General features: G+C 39.8%; 1 protein-coding gene across 5 annotated transcripts in view; it reads right to left on the reverse strand.

The window, feature by feature from the left end:
- Positions 1–18,236, reverse strand: part of ATRX (ATRX chromatin remodeler) — a 66,913-nt gene that overhangs the window by 37,189 nt on the left and 11,488 nt on the right. For 3 of the 5 annotated variants that reach the window (XR_010745187.1, XM_066333921.1, XM_066333923.1), the window contains exons 2-9: positions 17,960–18,072; positions 14,936–14,991; positions 14,067–14,119; positions 12,362–12,486; positions 11,043–11,162; positions 7,964–8,073; positions 5,885–5,952; positions 1,285–4,205 (exon numbers count right to left, since the gene is read on the reverse strand). Coding sequence is in view for 4 of the 5 variants with exons in the window: in XM_066333921.1 (XP_066190018.1) it covers positions 1,285–4,205; positions 5,885–5,952; positions 7,964–8,073; positions 11,043–11,162; positions 12,362–12,486; positions 14,067–14,119; positions 14,936–14,991; positions 17,960–18,072 (3,566 nt within the window). In the remaining variant the exon portion in view is untranslated. The remainder of the gene's footprint in view (positions 1–1,284; positions 4,206–5,884; positions 5,953–7,963; positions 8,074–11,042; positions 11,163–12,361; positions 12,487–14,066; positions 14,120–14,935; positions 14,992–17,959; positions 18,073–18,236) is intronic. The other 2 variants (XM_066333922.1, XM_066333924.1) reach the window with 2 other exon arrangements.

Below are 18,236 nucleotides of genomic sequence, written 5' to 3' on the forward strand. Positions count from 1 at the left end.
AGGGCACATTCTTCTCCTCTGAAAATACTCCAACATAGGCAAAATTTTACAGAATCAAACAATAACTAAAGCTGAAAGAGACATCTGGACATGCTCTACTCCAACTCCATCCTCAAAGCAAAGCCAACTCCACAGTCAGGTCAGTTACTTCAGGGCCTTGGCCAGTCAAATTTGGAGCATTTCCAAGGACAAAAATTCTGACGTTTAAGAGGGCCACCAGTTCCAAGTCTGACCATGCTCAGTGTAAGAATACTCCCAGTATCTCTCAGTTTTCCTTGATAAATGCTGTATCCACTGCCTCTCATCCTTTGGGCACACAGCCAGCTCAGCCTCCCCAGTAAGGACCCAATCTTTCCATTGTGACCTGCCAATGAAACAACAGCTCCCAGTGCCTCAGACACCTTCTGATACATTAACATCAACTTTCTTCTCTTGGGCCATTTCAATACCAAGTCCATGAACTGTACACGAGCAATCCCATTTTTAAAAAGGCATTTTTCTCTGATGGTCCAGTAGTGCTGAAAACTGTCACTGAGTGCCATCAATTGTCTGTCTATAGGAGAGTTTTAATGGCCGTGGCAGCAACCACATGTAAAAAACCAATTCATTACTATGGAAACTATGAATTATCTGCAATCTCCCTCAGCAGTGACATCACTGGGGAAAACACTGATAAGGTAGCACTCAAGGAAAAGCCCTACAAGTCTCAGTATTATCTGCACAGAGACAAATGTATGAAAACAATAAGCAATGGCGGATTTCTAAGTAGCTGTTCTAAGCCTACACGGCTCTTGTGAGGCATAAAAAAATCATTTACTTGATTTTAAAATGTGTATTACATTGCCACAGGTCTCCAGAGTCACCTCCAGTGCACAATCAGGAGGTGATAAATTTGAGTTCACCATCTTGTCTACTTCCAACCAGCTTCTGCTAAATAGTCCCTGGGCAGGTAGGGCAAGGGCCAGGCTTTGGAAAGCTGGACTGCAAGGCAGTACCTGTTGTAAATACTGCCTGGAGTTTCCAAGCATCATTTTTCCCTCAAGGCACCTGCTGCACAAACTGAAATCATGGGATCTTACAGCCACAGGACAGTCTGGCTGCAAAGGAACTTCACAATATGTGCTTCCAAATCTGTCTCAGAAAACCCGACAGGCTGCAAACGTTTAAATGTATAATCACCGACTGATGAGTGCTTTGTGCTTCTAGATTATTAAAAGTCACCCAAATCTCACAAAATTCCTCTGTCAGTATTTTAATTTGTGTACGTGAACATCTTTTGCACACCTGATGACTGACAAAATCCTCCCTCAGCAGACAGCATCAAGCTTTCGGTCACCGGCCTGATCTTCTGCTCGTCGCTGCTTCCATCGCCCGTGGAGTTCTGATCATCTTCTTCATTTTCTTCCTTATCAGATGAGGAACTCACAACCATCTTCTTTTTTGCCACTTTCTTTTTTAAGTTGCTCTTTTTACTTTCTTTTACTGATCCTCTTTTCATCTTTTTCTTAGTGTCTTCATAAGACTCCTCATCAGAAGAGGATGAGCCATTCTGCTCTTTCTTGGAAATTTTCTTTTTGTGGCTTATTTTTTTCTTTTCTTTCGTTTCAGTTTGTTTTTTATGCCTCACAGCATCATCATCAGAGCTCTCCTCTTTTTGGGGAGATTTCTCAGTATCAGAGGATAAATCAATGTGGACTTTTTCAGCTACTCTCTCTCTCAATTTCCTCTTCCCAGTAAACACGGGTTCCTTTTTAACTTTGTCGTTCTCAGAAGAATTGCTACTTCCTTTCTCTGCAGATGACTTATCAAGATCAGAAGAAGAATCATCTTGCTCTTTCTTCTTCAGTTTTTCAGATTTCTTTGCTTTGCTTTCTGATCCTTTTTTGTTCTTGAATCTGTCTTTTGAAGACTCCGACTTGTGCTCTTTCTTTGCCGATTTTTCAGTACTCTCAGAAGAAGAATCATCCTGCACCTTTTTCTTTTTCAAATCCCTCTTTTTCTTAACTTCAGGATTTTCCTCTTTCTCCAGTGAAGACTTCTCAGCATCAGAAGACTCATCACATTTTCCCTTTGCAGAATTTTCTTTTGAGTCTTTTGCCTTGTCCTTAGCAGCTGACCTCTTACCCAGTTTTTTATCTTTAGAAGAGTGATTAATTTCCTTCTCTGGAGAAGACTTCTCAGCATCATCATCTTGAGAAGATTTACCTCTCCTCTTCTTCAGATTTACCTTTCTCTTACTGCTTACTTTTTTCTTCTGCTCTTCTTCAGAGGAATCATAACTATCATCTTTTCGTGTGCATTTTTTCTTCGATTTTTTTGCAGCCTCAATTTTACTCAGCATTTTTATCTCTTTTTCCAACTCAGAATCATAATTTGAAGAATCAGAGTCGTTTTGTCGTTTCTTTTTGGCAGCAGCAGCATTTTTAGCTGATTTGCCTCTTTTGGCATCTAAATCTGAACCGGAACTGGAACTTTTCCTTTTTCGTTTTCCATTTTCATCCTTTACTGGTTGATTCTTTGGAAAATCCAAATTCTTCTGATTTTTCGCTGGTGTTTCACTGTTGCTCTCACTGTCTGAGGAGCTGCGATTCATCCTCCCCGCTTCTTTAAGGACAGCTGGCAACTCATCAGAGTCTGAGCTGTGATCTAAGTCACACGGCTTTTTGGATTTGGAAAGTTTGTTAGGACTGGGACCATCAGCAGCGCTGTCAGAAGAATTTCTTTTATCGTTTTTCTTCCTGGGTTGCTTGGACGCTTTCCTCTTCTGTTTTTCATTGCTCGTGTCATTGCTGTCCTCTTCTGAGTTGGATGTCAGGGGGCTGATGTCCGTGGGACGCCTCAGTGGGGTGGTTTTGACCCGTGGTGACCTGCGGAGATCCGAGTCCTCCGCGGGCACAGCGTCGTTCTCCGCGGAGGGCTCGCTGCTGGCACTGTGGTTTTGTTTGACAGAATCACAGCTGGCTGCCCCAGGTTGAGATTCATCAACGTCTTTAGATGCATCAGTGTCTTTAGATGCATCAACGTCTTGATTGTCTTTTTCTAGGCTGTTGTCTTGCTCCTCAGCTTTAAGTGTGGACTCTGACAGAGAAACTGGAGTCAATTTTACAATCAGTTCTTTTGTCCCTTTAGCCGACGATTTTAACTTGGTACCACCTTTGGTATCTTTCACAGCAGCATTCACTTTTGTATTTGAATTTAGAGTCTCATGCTCTGCTGCTGTGTTTGCACTGTCCTGCTCATCTGATGGCATCTGAATCTCCATAGTAGATTCCAGAGTCTCAAAAATATCTTCAGGAACAGAAGAGGGGATGGACACGATATCCATGTCTAATGCCTCTGTACTGTTGGGCTCATACTGCGGTTCTTCATTTCTGTCAGACTTTTTCTCTTCCCCAGGAGCTGCCTTGTTATCTGTCTGTTCCACTGAGGGAACACTTTGATCCATGGGCTCATTGTCAGGCTGCTCTGACACAACTTTTTTCTGTGTCTGTGTGGCGTCATCCTCTTTTAATGCCACATGTTCCTTTCCTTCATCTTTTTTCACCTCATTTTTTTCTGATCTAACCTCAGTTTTTTTCTCTTTGGTATTTTTATCTTTGATTTTAACATTCAATGCTTGAATCTCTAGGTTCAGGCCTTCTTCTAGTGACAGATGAGCTTTTTTCATGTCACTCAGCACAGATTTAAAAGCTTTCAACTGGCACAGCTGCATAGTTGGGCTTATTTCTACATTTTCTGCAGCGTTTTTCAAAAAGCTTACAAAGCTAGAATTCAGATTTGTTGTAGTTTCAATCAGTTTTTTTGTTTTCTTAAGCAAGTCTTTTGGCACCATTAGTGCTTTATAAGAATAAGTTAGTGAACCTGAATATGAATTATCTAATTTTTTTTCTTCCCCATTACAACTTGCATTATTTCTCTTTGGAGAAAACTTGACTGTGTGGTCACATGTTTTACTTTTTTCATTTTCAACTTTTATCTTTTTTTTGTTTTGTTGAAGCAACTGTTCTAAATTTTCAAAGACACTGTCACACGCAGTGACCAAGTCCAACAAAGGCTCTGGATGACAAACGTAGCAGTGCCACTGGGTATTTTCATCCAGGATGGTCGAGAGCTCCTTTCGGCCCAGGTTGCGCAAAATGCACTTTTTACAGAAGGCGTTATGGCAAAAGTCACAGCAAATCAAATTTCCACCTTCAGCACACCACCTGCAATGAGATTGAGAGAGGTACAAGTTTTGTCTCCATGTCAGCAAGGTGATATATTATTAAGGTCACATATTCAAAAATTCAGATGATGAACAGGTATCTGTTACTTGAAACTGTTACTGAAAGCGTGTCTGAAAAGCTCAATGGAGAGCTGCAAAGTCAGAAAATTTATGTATTATATTAACAGCTAACAAAGCTGAAATGGTCAGTAATTTTCAAACACAATTTCAGCAATGATTTCTATAAAGAACATAAAAAAATAAATTAGATCGTATCTTCCCTGTTTCTTCTGAAAATTTGTGATTTACTTTACAGCAAAATTAATAAACTTAATTCTTTCTAGCCTTAACTCATATATTACTACTGCAGTACATGAAGACTGAAAAGTGGTGCTCATAGAAACCACTGACTGCACAATTTTGACTGAAATACACATTTAGATATTTGACATAAGGACAGAGAAGTGCTTTTGTATTTCAAAAGTGGGAGATATATTAGATTCTATCCCCATCTTTAATGTGTTAGGAAGATGGCATGTTATTTCGTTAAAAATGTGCTATCTTACAAGTGTTTGTTATTAGATTTCTTTATAAAATGTTCTCCTGTTCATATACTAAAACAACAATCAAACAGTTATAAAAACCCTGAGCTTGAGTATTTCTTTGTGACAAATAATTGTTGATCTAGTTCTTACGTACTTGTCTTTATTTGTCAATAATGGCACAATTGCAAGGAAAAGAAATCCCCAAACCAGTAGAGCTGTGGGTGTTACTTCAGTCTCTGTACACTCTCCCATTTTGCACACACTATAGTCTCTGTACACTCTCCCCTTTTGCACACACTGCAGTCTCTGTACACACTCCCATTTTGCACACACTGCAGTCTCTGTACACCCTCCCATTTTGCACACACTGCAGTCTCTGTACACTCCCATTTTGCACACACTGCAGTCTCTGTACACTCTCCCATTTTGCACACACTGCAGTTCCTGTACACTCTCCCATTTTGCACACACTGCAGTTCCTGTACACTCTCCCATTTTGCACACACTGCAGTCTCTGTACACCCTCCCATTTTGCACACACTGCAGTCTCTGTACACTCCCATTTTGCACACACTGCAGTCTCTGTACACCCTCCCATTTTGCACACACTGCAGTCTCTGTACACTCCCATTTTGCACACACTGCAGTCTCTGTACACCCCCATTTTGCACACACTGCAGTGTCTGTACACTCTCCCCTTTTGCACACACTACAGTCTCTGTACACTCTCCCATTTTGCACACACTACAGTCTCTGTACACCCTCCCATTTTGCACACACTGCAGTCTCTGTACACTCCCATTTTGCACACACTGCAGTCTCTGTACACTCTCCCATTTTGCACACACTGCAGTTCCTGTACACTCTCCCATTTTGCACACACTGCAGTTCCTGTACACTCTCCCATTTTGCACACACTGCAGTCTCTGTACACTCCCATTTTGCACACACTGCAGTCTCTGTACACTCTCCCATTTTGCACACACTGCAGTCTCTGTACACTCTCCCATTTTGCACACACTGCAGTCTCTGTACACTCCCATTTTGCACACACTGCAGTGTCTGTACACTCTCCCCTTTTGCACACACTACAGTCTTTGTACATTTTCCCACACTGCAGTCTTTGTACACTTACCTACACTGTTCATCCATCCCATCTGAATCACGACTGATGTCATCACTCATGTAATACTTGTAGCAAGTCTGTAAAGAAAGAAGAGAGGACAAGGAATTCTTTATTAAATCTCAACTGGGCTTCAGCAATTCATTAGATTTCAGCATGCATTAGAAGCAAGCCAGTAAAAGCAGCAGCTGCAATGTCTTCAGCATTCTAAACCTTTTACACTTGTTTTAATCTAAAAAAACATCTTCCATGGTCCCAAACCATGACTTATTTGGATGGCTCAAGGTTTGTTTGAAATTTAAACAGCCTTTTGTTTTATTGCTGCATATTTGTGTATTTTAGAACATCAGCCGAATACGTCTCTCCAGCAGTCTGAATGTTTCTTCCATCGATTTCCTAGGTAAATCAACACCACATCCTCCCTGACATAATTAATCCCATATAAATTATGATTTTCAGCTGGATGTTCCTTATGTTAGCATGTGATGCCATAAGGCTTTAGATAAAACATCTTCAGCATTTATCATGATGTTAACATCCAAGAATTCCATTTCCAGGTGCAAAGCATCTTCATTTGAAAATTTGGTAACGGTAAGGAAAAAATACAAATGATTCATCTAGGAGTACTGATGGCTTCAGTTGCTGGATTGTTGACACCAAATTTTGAAGGTTTGGTGTCATTTTTTTTCCCAGCAGTTACTGAAGAATGTTCTCCCAGACTGGCAGCTCTACTTTGAACAGGCATTTATACAATTCAGAATGCAGAAGTGGCTTCATTAGCTGGAACACATTTGCACATCTGTTCAGCTAAACTATACAAATAACCAAAATCAGTATAAAACCTCAGTAAATTCTGATGTTTAGACATTTGATGGAACATTCACAGTGAAAGGAAAACAGCTTCTCAGGTCTAGGACTTTTACCCAAGTAGGAGAAAAAAAAAAAGGCAGAATTAGGCACAGAAATAATGGAAGAGCTAGAGATAAGGGGCATCCATTCCTCCCTCTCACATCCACATAAGGCCCTGTAAAAACACAGAGAACCAAGGGAAACAACCCTTGATGTAATTCATGTAGCAAGAGCTCCCAGTCAAGAGCTGCTGTTGATCCCAACAGCCTGACCAGGTTACAAAAATGACCCGGGTCACTGGTCACACCAGAACATGGGTGTGCAAGGACAGGAACAAGAGCTGGGACTCCAGTGGAGGTGGGGAAAGGTCACCTTGTGAACTGACTCTTGTAAAGCACATTTTGTAAAAGAAACAAGCCAGAAAGCAGAGAAGAGCCAGCACACCAGCCTAGACAGGCATGCCTGACTGTCAGCTGAGTATCTAACAATAATGAGGAACTGGGAAGGAGGAGGATGAAGAGCAGGGAAATGCTCCATGAACATGATACATAAGAACTGTATCTCTATCTTTAGCAGTATCTTTATAAATACAAAATCTCCATCACTATAGAAATATGCAAGAGAGATCTCTGCAACTCTGAAAATTTAGAGGTCTCCCCAGCAGGAGCAGAGACATTTCCTTCCTGCCCTGTCCCACCTCTTCCCTCTGCAGCTGACTCAGGGCCTTGTGCAGAGCCACCAGGAAGCCACACAGCTGAAAACTCAGATTTATGGACTAGACCAGCATTGCAAAGCTGCCATAAATTAAAACAGTCCAGGAGCTGGCAGAAACAGAGATGGCTTTGAAGCTGCTTTTCTGCTCCTTATTTCAGTGCTGTTTTACAAGGAATGCTTTACCAGGAGATGCAGACTTGAATCTGTTCTTAAAATACATTATGAGTAGGCAGAAATTTCAGACAGATCATTTAACATTAAAAATTCAGTAAGACTATACCCATAAAGCTGTGGAAGTAAATAACAAAGAAACCACCACCAGTTTAACTGGGATAGAAGAAAAAAAGGAATATAAATTCATAAGTATATTTGCCTTTTTTCCCCTCCTTTTAGTTTCCTTAATTGTAACAGCTAATGACTGAAAACTTTATTGACTAATGAACAAGAATCACTCCCACAAAAAAATCCACCCAAACCAACTAATATGACATTTTGAAACAAAACCAAACAGAACTGTTCACCACATACCTTACAAATAAGCACTTTCAGTGTAGGGTGTCTATAGATTGAATCCTTTTGGAAATGGTTCACCTGCTGCCCACAGGCTGTACAGCTCACAATTCCATGGAGTCCTTCTTCTATGGAGAGGATTACAAACCACACATTAATTGTTTTCATCCTTATTTAAGAAATCTGTGTGTGCTATTGCATTTTCTTACAATATTCTGGCCTGTCAGGGTTTTCATAGGCCTTTGTTTCTGCACCACCCAGCACCAGAGAAATGTTTCTGTAACCATTTGCCATTTTAAGACTGAGTTTTCTCCTGTGTTTCACTTGGGGTCAAGATACAATTCTTTCCCTTTGATAGGTTTAAATTGGGTTAATTTGTCATCCCATGAAAACACACCTAAATCAGAGTCATCACTGAAATTGTTTCAGAGTAGCTCTGATATTCTGGACAACATTCTCCATTTTATCTTTGCTCAGCAAATACCACTGCAATTCATGTTTGTATTATGGCATTTCTTTCACATACAGTTCTAGTTTCTCAAAGAAAAACAGAAAACTCTTACAGAAAATGCAAACAATCCTTGTAATAGTGACTGAAAAACCTTTTCTCACATTTTGTTCCCTTCTCAATGGTGGTTTTTGGTTGTTTCTGAAACTACACTTTTGCTGTAATCCACATGTTCTCTCCATGTTGCTGACTGCTCCCATGGCGTGTGCACCACTCTGCTGCTGCATCTACATTTGGTAAAAAGCTTCTTTTTTTTATGCCAACCCCCCAACTCACTTCAGAAAGGGTGAACTTGGGCCTGGCAGGCTCACTCCATAACAGGCTCTTAATTAATACTCTGAGACCTTTTTGTTTTCAACAGCAGAAAAAGGAAAATCGTTTGTGATTTTGGAAGTTCTGCACTTCCAAAAGCCCAATTTGGGATCAAGCAGACACAGGTTTGATAAGAGATTACTGAACTGCTCTTTGCTGTCATGCTCAGTGACTAGACCAATAAGGAAATTAACTCAATCAGATGAATTTAATGATTACAGTCTGAGTACAGACTCTGTATCTTCCCTATTTTTAATTAAATAATCACTACTCCAGAATCAGAACCAAGCTCCAACACCAGCATGTTAAGGAACTGAATGAACATTCTGAAGACACAGCACAAGCTCCCAGCAATCTGCTGCTGAAGCACAGCCTCAGATGGCTCAGGGGGCAGTGAAACAGCTGATCCAGTCTCCTAACTCAGTGAAATTCTGAATACAGGATGTGTTTGCACCCTGCAGCCATTCCTGACTGCATGTCCTGCAGAGCCTGTGGACCTGCAAGCCCAAGCTCCTCGCAGGAGCTCCAAACCAGCTCAAGCTCAGACGCTGCTGTGAGTGTGGATGAACACACCCATCCCACCACACTGCTCAGGAAAGAATCCCACACGCTGCAGCACACAATCCAAGCCTGGCACAGTCCTTAAACTGCTGCAGCAATCACTGAGGGGCCCAGCCAACCCAGGGAGAACATGATCTTCCCTGCCAAGCCCTGAGCCACTTCCCTCTTTTCCACAGCCAAGGGAAAGCACCGTGGCCTCCTTCCTCAGACCTGCAAGCTGGCACCAGGAAAAGAGTAAACCATGTTATTACTAAAAATGATGATCCAAAGAAATAAAACCACTACTAATTTGTTAATACTGAGAAACTACTTGGTTAAAAACATTCCTAACTGAATTTATTAGCAGAAATACAACCACAGCCATGCTGCAGACACAAAACTTGAAGATAATGACATAATGCCTCTTAGAGTCTTAGATAAGAGCATTTGGTTGCTAGAAAGGCAAGAGTTCTGCCCCTACCACTATTTCTAATGCACACAGGACATATAATTCCTACTAGAAATGCAAATATTTAAAATATATATATATATTTGTCAGGCATAGTACATGAGTAACCAGCCCAGATACACAAAGGAAGACCTGCAAATTCCCCAGAGAGGGAGATTAAAAAAGCTGGAAGGGCAGGTGACACTAAACTCCTGGGGATGCAGACACAGGCCACAAAGCTCAAGCACAAGTGTCTTATCCTCTTAACACTATATCCCTGAAGAGTTCTGTTGGACCATATATAGAATCGTTATAAGCACCAATGGAAAAAGCATTCTTACATGAATAGGACATCATCTTGCATGAATAAAACAGAAGCAACTTCTGAAGTTTGTAAGTTAAACATCAATGCCCAAAATGTCACTGACACCACATGAGCCCAGGTTATGCACAAGCACATTTCCACAGTCACATTTCACTCCCCTTCACCCACAGAAACAGCACTCAATAGATTACGTTAAAAGAGAGCAAGGCTCTCAAATGATACAATGGGAAGGATGAAAAGTGTGTGCAAGAGCTGTTTTATGAATACCCTGGCTACTGCTGGAGGTGTGTGAGCTGAGATATTGCCAACAGGGTTAACAAAAATATCTACCTCCTTTATTGGCTACATTATACATAATCCTCCCTCCTCTCCTTTGCTTTTGGGGGAAAAAAGAGAGAAATTAATTTCTGTTAGTATTATAATCTACCTAACTTCCCAGTTTTAGCAGCAGCTAAGGAAAAGCAGCTGACACAATACCTTTTCAAAGGTAATCCTTACAAGGGCCCGCTGGTAGGGAATTTCCCACAATTTCAAAGCAAAACAAAAGAGTCTTGATATTGTTTGAGGGTTTAGGATTTTTTCTTAGCTCACTGATGGATAATCTGCCCATACATGTCCCTGCTCAAACATGGTTGCTTTCCTGCTGAGTCAGCAAATGTTCCTTTAAAAAAGGAATACCTGTAACACCTGATTGCAACCAAGCAAGTGCACCTAGTGAAGCATCCTTTACCTACTGAAAAGGAGGAGTTTAATGGGAACTAATCTTAGCTTTCACTGCTGCATTGCAGGGGCAGCAATGGAGGCTAATTTCTATCAGCTAAAATCCTTAATTAATAAAAAGCCAGAAGAGTGGAGGTATTTTTAGCATAATTTATCAGAAATATGAACAATTTTTAGATGTACCAAATGTGGTTGTAAGCAACAATTTAAACCCATTTCAATAGATGTTTTAAATTGTATTTACCTCCACGCTTTTTGGGAGCTTCAGGTTTCATTTTAACGGTATTTCTGCTTCTAAATTCAGGCCCTTTAAAATCATCTTTGTCTTCATTCAGCACTGGCTCAGGCTGTACAACCACTGTACCTAGAATAATTTTATTTAGAAATTGGAAACCATTACACATCCAAGTGAAGTGCAGAAATTCTGATTAATAAAGGAAAAAAAAAAAGTGCAATCTATTGACTAAAACTCAACATAGTTTTGAATGCACAGATGTTCACAGAAAGAAAGAAAAAAAATAAAACAAAACCAAAAATCCAACACCACACATTTCAAACTACATCTGTGTTGCAGCTGTAGGACAGAACCAAGGACTGAATGGGCTGAGGAGTAAAACCTGCTCTTCCTGCTGTGGCACGTGCAGGACAGGATTGTCACACTGCTGGGGGTGTAGGACATGAACTTGCTACCAATAAAGGACATTACTTAAATCCCTCAAAACCCTGTGCTTTTCTCTCTTTGCCCCTTCCTGTTCAGTTTCCCTCATCTTCATCTATTTTGGTATGAAATACAAAAAAAAAAAAAAAAAAGCAATAGAATAAAACCTGCTTTATCTTTAACAAGATTCAAAATCTGACATTTTCATTTAAACAAAGTACTAATCAAAATTACATGAAGGAAAAACCCATCTTTCCCTCCTTAAGAGCCCAGTTTTGTTGTGAGGACACTGAAAATAATCTAATATTCTGAAAAAATAATTTTAGAGTTACTGCTCTCAATACTGCTGCTCATGCAGTGAACAGCAGCAATTTTTCCTGCAACTTTCATAGGTGAGAAATGGAGGAGATTAATCCAACTCACTGCAGCTAAGAGCAGAGGGATGTAGGCCTACAGTATTATCTGTTTCTAAAAGGTACTTAAAAATAGATCCAAAAATGGCTTTTTTTCTCCCCAGAGTTAATTTTGCTTTTGTTGATTTAATTGCTAATAACCTCGAAGACAGTAAATAGTAAAATAAGACCTCCAAGTGACAGAGCTTGAGACTCCTGAAAAACAACAGAATAAATTATTTCCCCTGTTTTGTGATGGTTTTATACAGATGTGAGCAGGCATTTGAAATTAAGCCACCAGCACATCCTTGTGCACCCAGAAATTAAAAATCTGCTGGGTTCCAAACTGAAAGTGCTCAGGTTCCTCTTTCTTTGTGGACAGAAAACCAACAGGACTTTCAAGAGGCATTTCACTGATCCATGTGCATTCTAGTGAATAATTTATGCTGCATCATAATCTTGGCTAATTTGCTGAATTCAGAAACAAGCAAACAAAAAAAAGACATGACCTACCTTTAGGCAAGCTTTGCATATCTACATCATTCTCTGAGTTCTCATTTGAAATATCTTCATTTACAGTTTCATCTACAGTTTGTTCATCATCTGACCCAACATATTTTGTTACAACTGTAGGTTTCCTGCATGGACAGAAAAAAACCCATGTTCTCATAAACAGTACAAACTGCAATTCAGGTAAGCTTTGCAGGCAAAACACCATATGAACTGTGAAAAACTATGTTCTTTTAAAATTAATTAAAGACATTATGAGCTGGGATGCTCCAAGTTATTACTATCCAATTGTAAGATAATTTTCTGGTTTGGAAAATTCAGGATTTCTCCCCTCCCACATGAAACAGAAGTATATACTAATAAAATCTTTTTGTTGTAAAATCGAGGTTTGATGTATGTTTAAGAAAGTCACAATTCCAGGAAAGAAGTCTCAATGGAACACAGGTGAATGTCTGCTCATGAATTTTATTCATCATTCCAGGTTTAACAGGCAGCATGAAGAGAACACACAGATATTAACAAATTACAAAAAAGCATCTTGGCAGAAGAGATGCTTGCAAGAAAATGAAGGAAATTGAAAGAAATTAAAAAGCCAACTATTGAACAAAAGGATGAGCTGACAGAATTCCACACAAACAATTTAAAACTGAATCCATGAAACTGAATGAATTTACTCTGTTGGGATGGGGAGAAAATAATACAAAATATGGATCAAATTTTTCAGTAGTCTGAAGGCAATGCATGAACTACTGCAGGATACTGGTTTTGTCAATATAAGGTACAGTATGATAAATGGATGAGTGAAAATCCCTTCAGTGATAAGACAGGAAGCAAAAAACAGGACTAAAGAAAGTCTATGAATGAAAAGAGTTCAGCAGGACACTGGATCCAAAAGATGAGGGAGAAACTAAAGCCAAATATAAAACCACACTTGCAAATACAGCATCAAGACAAACACAAAAAGGAGACTGAAGAATATTAATTCCAGCAGGCATGATAAAATAAAGCAACCTGGATAAAAAGGGAAGTGAAAGGACATCCAGACTTCTAAAGAGCAGTGCTGAGGCATCTGTTGAAAGCTCAACTCCCTGCACAGTTCACTGGGATTTAATAAAAATCACAGAGGACAGAATTTGAGTGAGCATCAGCCGAGAGCAGGTGAGGAGCAGTTTGACTGGACTAAGTCTGCCCTGACTTAGGACACAAATAATTTGTCTCTTGTAGATTCAGGAAGGTGGTAAACAATTCACTCCATACTTTTTAGATCAAAGAGTTAAAAGGATTAAGCAGGGATACAGCAAATTGCAGTTTCTGCACAGGACAACTCAACAGCACAGTCTGATGCTGCACTCTCCCAACAGTCAGCACATAAAACCCTTTTTTCTGTATGACCCAAATTACACTTTTGGAAGAATCCTATATGTACAAATAGAAAGACTGAAGGAACTTTTGTATAAACTCCTTTGCCCTGAAGATATGGGATAATCTTGTCTTTGTAAATAATAATCAAGCTTTAACATCTTGAGCTTTCATCCTGAGAAATGGTTTGAATATTAAGTGTACTATGAGACATTTGTTTTACCAGCACCTCCTAACTTCATGGATTTATACTGGTGTGGACCAAAAATATTTGACAACAGTGCACCCACTTTTCTATAGCTTCCCACACCCAAAAAGTAATTGATTTATTTTTTTTTTCCAAACCAACCTTTTGGAACGGGAAGATCCTAAGGATTTGTTTCTTTCCGAAGAACTACTTCCCTAGAAACAAGGAAAAAAGTCAAAGTCAATACATTTATATCTAAGGGAACTGTTAAAAACCAGTTTCTTGCATTAACTAGAAACAACTCAGAAATCACCAGTACCCTTATAAAAAAATAATTTAAAAAGAGCAGCAGGAAAAGCAGTTATTATAATTGGCAATTTCAACAGTCCATTTAAACTGAATCTCTGGAGTTTCGGGTCAGAAGTCAGCAGCTCACACAGGTCTGGGAATGCTCTCCTTGCTCCATGAAGAAACCATCCCCTTTGCCAAGACACCCTTGCAGAGGGCTCTGGCAGTGAGGAGCAGCAGCAGCCTGCACCCACAAACTGCCAGCACAACACACTCCTGGTATGTGGCTCATGTGCCAGAAAACACTGGCTGCCTTCAGATTTTTTCAGTGGTTTTTGCATTCAGATCACAGCTAGGTCTGAGCAGTTGAAAATACCTGAATTTGCAGCAGTAAAGGCAAACCAAGGCAGGGCACTGGCACTTGTGTTTTCCCTACAGTGTTACAATCTTGTCCACCAGAATGTTTCCAATAGAACAGAGAGAAGCAAATAACACCACACAAAAAATTCTGCTCACTTTAACATAGATCCAGTACATCCATTTTTATGGTTTTTTTTTTAAAGGAAGCATATTTGCCTAAAGAATAAGTAATTACCTACTGCAATCTGAGTAACAAGGTGAAGGGGGATGACATTAATGGGTGCTTCTGACAGTATTACTGAAGTATTTCTTGTAAAACAGAGTGAACTCAGACACTGTGCACTAGACATGCAACTAGAATCCAAAAACATTTTTATTCCTACCTCATCCCTGTTGTTCTCCATTGAAGCTGGGCTTCCTTTAGGTTCTCTACTTTTACCTATGGAGAGAAATTAAAGGAGTCCATTGAGATGCAAGGAACATCAGAAGTAATTCACATTGCACATCACAGCATTGTTTGTGTTTCACCAGCCTGGACAGAGATAACTGTGACTTCCAGAGACAAACAGCTGCACAACTGAAAAGACATTCCACTGTGTGGCATAAATTTTAAAGAAATAATTCAGAAATCCCTTTCAGTTCAGTCCCTGGAAGCCTTGCTGTTGGTGAAGAAATACTGAAGCACTGCAAGTGCAACTGCATGCAGAAATAATAGCATTAATGCATTTTTGCTGATCACTAAGAATTTACCAGAAGTATTTTCTCTCACACATCTTGACATAAGAAACAAAGTATTAAATCTGGGATCATGGAACCACAGACAAAAATCCCATTTGACCCTAGTTCTAATGAGAATTCCTATTTCTCAAGCTTAGGAACTGTGGAATATAAAGAGCTGCAACCTAGTGGCACCTGCTCCAATCCACCAGTCCTGGAAATGGAAGGGAAAGTTTGGAGTTCAGTGATTGAATGATTCTTGTATGAAGTTGCTCCAAAACTTTAGGAACAGTAGGATTTTAACAAATGCTACTGAGTAGGAAGTATAATTACAGGTTACTTATCAAGATTATTTGTGATTTTAACAGAAGACTACTAGTACTGCAACTTCTTTATCCCTAAACTTCAGTTTTGGGGAAAACCAAACAATTTAATTCTATACTTCGAAAAAACCAAATCCTTTAAAGAATTTAATGCTGGATGTTTGACCTCTGCAGAATTGAGTAAATTGCAGGGAACATCATCCAGCCATTTCCACATCTGAAAGAGGAAATACAAAATGGAAGCAGACAATGGCTTTGGCCTTTTAAAGTTTCTTTATAATACAGTAGAATATTACAGGCATTCCCTGTTGTGAGGGAACATGAGATGTGGAAGGAGGGTGACATTTCTGCTGGAGCTTGGGTACTGCCCACCTTCTACTCTTGACCAACTTTGCCTGAGTGATAAACCCATGGAAAATACCAGCTTGGAGAGCTTGGCAGAGCTTCCCCTGCTCTGGCAGCCCCAGTGTGTGCAGGCTCTGCACTCACACCGCCAGCCTGGTGCACATGTGCTGTTCCAAAAGCAGCTCAGTGTGCTGCAGTGCCAGTTTCTCCTGGTGCCCACCAAGGGACGCTGGGGGCTGCAGACATCCCCTCCCAGCTCAGAGCTGACCTTGGCTGCTCCTGCCCAGCCACTCCAGGGCTATCAGGGAGCAGAGCTTCCCCTGGGATTGCTGCTCATCTCTTGGAACAAGAGCAGGCAGCCTGGCTCTCCTGAGCTCCCTGTGACTCTCCTGCTGGCAGCCATGCAGTGCAAAGGAGGGAGACATCCAGTTCCAGTGCAGAGGGGATAAAGAACATTATTAAGGCTATAAAGCAAGTGTTGCTTCTTGTTTTAACTGACCTCTGTGTGTGGAAGGGACAAAAGTTTCAGGTATGAAGTAATATCAGCTAATACCCAACTGATTTCTAACATCCAGCCTTTCTGGGCCACACTTAAACACCTTCATCATCATCCCTCTCCTCACAACACTCTACCCAACAGTTCACATATCCTCCAAATGCTGGTAAATAAATCTGATTTGGCCCCAGTCACATCCATGACTTCTGTTGGTGTAATGGGCACGCTCTCATTAAAAAAACAAAAGCAAACACAGTTGCTACAGACATTTTCATTATGCACAGAACATTGGGAATGCACAGAACACTGGGAAGGGAAGGAAATTTGCACAGTAAATTCTGGCATTTCCTAATATTGAAGTGTTTAATCCTGACTCTTCGACTTTAATATGTTCTTTTAGATCTCAAAAGCAACACTAAAATACGTCTGCTACGAATTTGCAAGAGTATCCATTTCAAAGACAATCTGTGTTTTACGGCAAGGAACCAAATGCTAATTTTTAACTACAGAGGATAAGGGGAGAAGGTTTCTTTTTCCAGTGTGATCCTCAGCAAAATTTCACTTTGAGATGCATCTACATTACAGTTTATTTTACTGCTCTGCTGAAGCACCACACGAGCAGTTTCGTTTTCCTGTGCTAACAGTTCAGTTTGATGCTGACACGAGGAGGTGAATACCACATGCAGCAGATTCTCTCTCTAAACAAAACATGAAAAGATAAAAACGACACGCCAGAAAACCCATGGAAGACATGACTTAAGACAACAGGAGTTTGGAAATAAGCTCTGTAATACAGCCAGCACACTCTTCTCCTGCACTCCACCACATTAACACAACTTTTAGCTCATTAAGCAGTAGAGATTGAAAGGTTTTGCACCTGTATCCAGTCCAAGCTAAACTGAGAAACAAATTTAACCAGTTAAATTTGGAAACAGATTTTATTCAGTACACATCAAATAATTTCACTTTTCATCACTATCATCAAAGTGTTTAAACTTCATTACCTATTTCTAACTCAGAAGTAAAAATTTCCAATATCCATTTTGACCTAATGTAGGACTCTAGTTTTTTTAAAAAGTATTCTTTTTCTTTTCAAATGTTTCCAGATTATATGTAGGAATCTTTTTCAAAGTGCTACGAAAGCATAATCTCCAGAACTTCCTCCACACCTACAAGGACTGCAAAAGCATTACTAGAGCAGAAAAACCAAGACACTGCATTTATAAACTCAGGAACTCTGAACAAGGAACTCCAAGCACAGCAAATACCTGTGTATTTGATATCTCATGTTTCAGAGAAGGGAAATTATCACAAGATTAAATTTTTTCACCTTCAGAAAGATCCAGAACTGAAAGAAATATTGTATCAAAGGCCTGTTGTGTATTTCTCAAGCTATCACCACTTAAATCAGATTAAGACTTGGTATAATTACCCCAGTGAAATGCGATATAATGAAATAACAACATCAAGTTATTTGACTTTAGAGTCACAAATCCATTGAAAATGAAGATAAAATGTCTTTTTACCTATACTTGTTTTTTTAGACAATGCTGGAGGAGAGTTGGCGTCCTCAGATTCTTCTGATGAGTGAGCCAAGAAGTCATGGAGTTTCTGTACCAAAGTATTCAACTTGCTTTCACTGTTGAAATACAAGTAATACTCTGAGTTACACATCTTACTCCAATTTATCAAGTTTGAAAGCTTATGTTTAATCTCAATTAAACACATCCACCAGAGATTTAAACATTTGTTTCTGCGTGAGTATATCAGAGCAAATAAAAACCATTTATTTCTACCAAATAC

This window comes from Sylvia atricapilla, chromosome 21 (genome assembly GCF_009819655.1).
Source record: "Sylvia atricapilla isolate bSylAtr1 chromosome 21, bSylAtr1.pri, whole genome shotgun sequence".
NCBI lineage: Eukaryota > Metazoa > Chordata > Aves > Passeriformes > Sylviidae > Sylvia > Sylvia atricapilla.